The sequence below is a fragment of the Malania oleifera genome, chromosome 4 (genome assembly GCF_029873635.1).
Source record: "Malania oleifera isolate guangnan ecotype guangnan chromosome 4, ASM2987363v1, whole genome shotgun sequence".
In the NCBI taxonomy this organism is placed as follows: domain Eukaryota; kingdom Viridiplantae; phylum Streptophyta; class Magnoliopsida; order Santalales; family Ximeniaceae; genus Malania; species Malania oleifera.
Window position 1 is genome coordinate 45,484,106 of NC_080420.1, and position 1,892 is coordinate 45,485,997.

The following is a 1,892-nucleotide window of genomic DNA, read 5'->3' on the forward strand; positions in this document are numbered from 1 at the left end:
AAATTTAGTTTTTCATAAACCACATTCAGTGTAAAACAATTTGTCCAATATTATTTCCTTGTTGTATTTTGAACCTTGAGTTGTATTTTAACTTCTCTATAAAATATGATTCGTGGATGGGTTTGGTGAGATTTTTGTAATTAGAAGTTCAATATTTAGAATCTGTCAAGAAATGAACCTTGAGTTGTATTTTGACTTCTCTATAAAATTGTTCATTGAAAAGAAAAAGAAAAGAAAAGAAAAGAAAAGAAGGTGATTGAAGGCAGGCACACATGCGGGGAAGTGGAATTGAAGCACACCCAATCTAAATGATTGGACAAAAGTGAGAGAGGGAGAGAGAGGGGCATAGAATTTCAGGAGTTACCCCATGTATATGTGTATGCGACCAAAACAGAGCAACTTGGCAAAACAGAGCTACTTGGTGTCCAAGCTGTGGGATAATGCACCTTCAAACTCATGCGCCGGCTACAAAAAGTGAATCAGGCAAAGCACATATATATTGTATATTAATACACGTATTCAGCCCAGCTAATTGATTCAAGTGATAAGGAGTAGAGTCCCTGAATTAAAAATACACATATTCATATGCATACCCATACACACATACACATAAAAATTATGCGTCCACATATGCCCCATCTCATGCACGCAGAGCAAAACAGAGCTGTGTTTTGCGGCGGAAGGACCAGAGCTGGATGTCCTTGTTGTTTTCGAGCTTGGTTTTCGCAACTACGTCATTCCACTTCGAAACCAGGACATAACACGAGCTGGTCTTGCCTTTCTCCTTCTTCATGTCCCACTTTTTCAATCGAATGCCCGAGAATACATCAAGGTCTTGTGCACGTGGGTGATCAACCATCAAGGGCACCTCCATGCCAACCAGCTTCTTCCCGGATGCGTTGCGCTGTGAAAGATAAAAGTTCTTCTCCTCCGGAGTCAGAAATTCAGACATGACTTGGTTGAGTGGGATAGAGAGCCGATTGTGGTTACTGCTAACATCGGTGGATGAGAGCTTTTTTCGGATGACGGGAAGAATGTCAATGCCGCCAATTTGGATGATGCCGTTTCTGAGACGATGGCTCATCTCAGCAGCTGCAGAATTAACAAAAAAAAAAAAACATCATTGATACTGTTACTGCATTCACCGGAATGATGATGAGAGAAGATATGGGGGGAATTGGGTGACGATAAAGGTGATTAGATGGTACAAGCTGAAGATGGTGAAGATCGTGGTTAGAGGAATTACATTCAGTGCTGTGAAGAGAGGATGCAACAGCAGCAACTAGCGACAACTGCTCCCATGGCTCGTCTGGGATGCGCAACCCATCAAAATGGTGAAGATCGTGATTAGAGGAATTACATTCAGTGCTGTGAAGAGAGGATGCAACAGCAGCCACTAGCAACAACTGCTCCCATGGCTCGTGGATGCGCAAGCCATCAAAATCTTCCTTACTCAATGGCCTCAATTCTTTCTCCTCCTCCATTAATATTGCTTCTCTTCTTCTTCTTCCTAAATTGCAATTGATTGAAGGCAGGTGCAGGGGATCAATCCAATTCCAAAGGAATTGAAGCACCACGCCCAATCTGGAGGAGAAAGCGAGTGAGCGAGAGCACCAATGAAGGAAGGATCTAACGATGAATATATAGGCAGGAGGGAAATAATAATAGTGATAAAAATTAATTACAAAATAGGACAGAATGAACAGGAGGATTGAAGCCTCAATGGTACAAAGTAGGACACGTGTACATTTTCGCACACTCGCGTTCACACTCACCCTACTGACCATGATTTCTATTTTTGATATGATAAAGATGTAGTTATCTATACATAGATATTTATATGCACTTTTTCAAACCCACGTCACATTGAAAGATACATACAACATGCACTT

At 41.3% G+C, this 1,892-nt stretch overlaps 1 protein-coding gene across 1 annotated transcript; it reads right to left on the minus strand.

Annotated features, from left to right (window-relative positions):
• Window positions 1-418: 418 nt before the first annotated feature.
• On the minus strand, window positions 419-1,610 carry LOC131152627 (putative B3 domain-containing protein At3g24850). Its single transcript, XM_058104378.1, has 2 exons — window positions 1,247-1,610; window positions 419-1,092 (listed from the first exon to the last, which is right to left on the minus strand). The coding sequence occupies exons 1-2, from the start codon at window positions 1,482-1,484 to the stop codon at window positions 641-643; spliced, it is 690 nt and encodes a 229-aa protein (XP_057960361.1). The 5' UTR covers window positions 1,485-1,610; the 3' UTR covers window positions 419-640.
• Between the last annotated feature and the right edge of the window lie 282 nt (window positions 1,611-1,892).

Coding starts and splice junctions, on each gene's coding strand:
- LOC131152627 (XM_058104378.1), bottom strand. CDS start 1,484: ATGGAGGAGGAGAAAGAATTGAGGCCATTGAGTAAGGAAGATTTTGAT. Junction 1,093..1,246: donor CTCTCTTCACAGCACTGAAT/GTAATTCCTCTA, acceptor TTAATTCTGCAG/CTGCTGAGATGAGCCATCGT.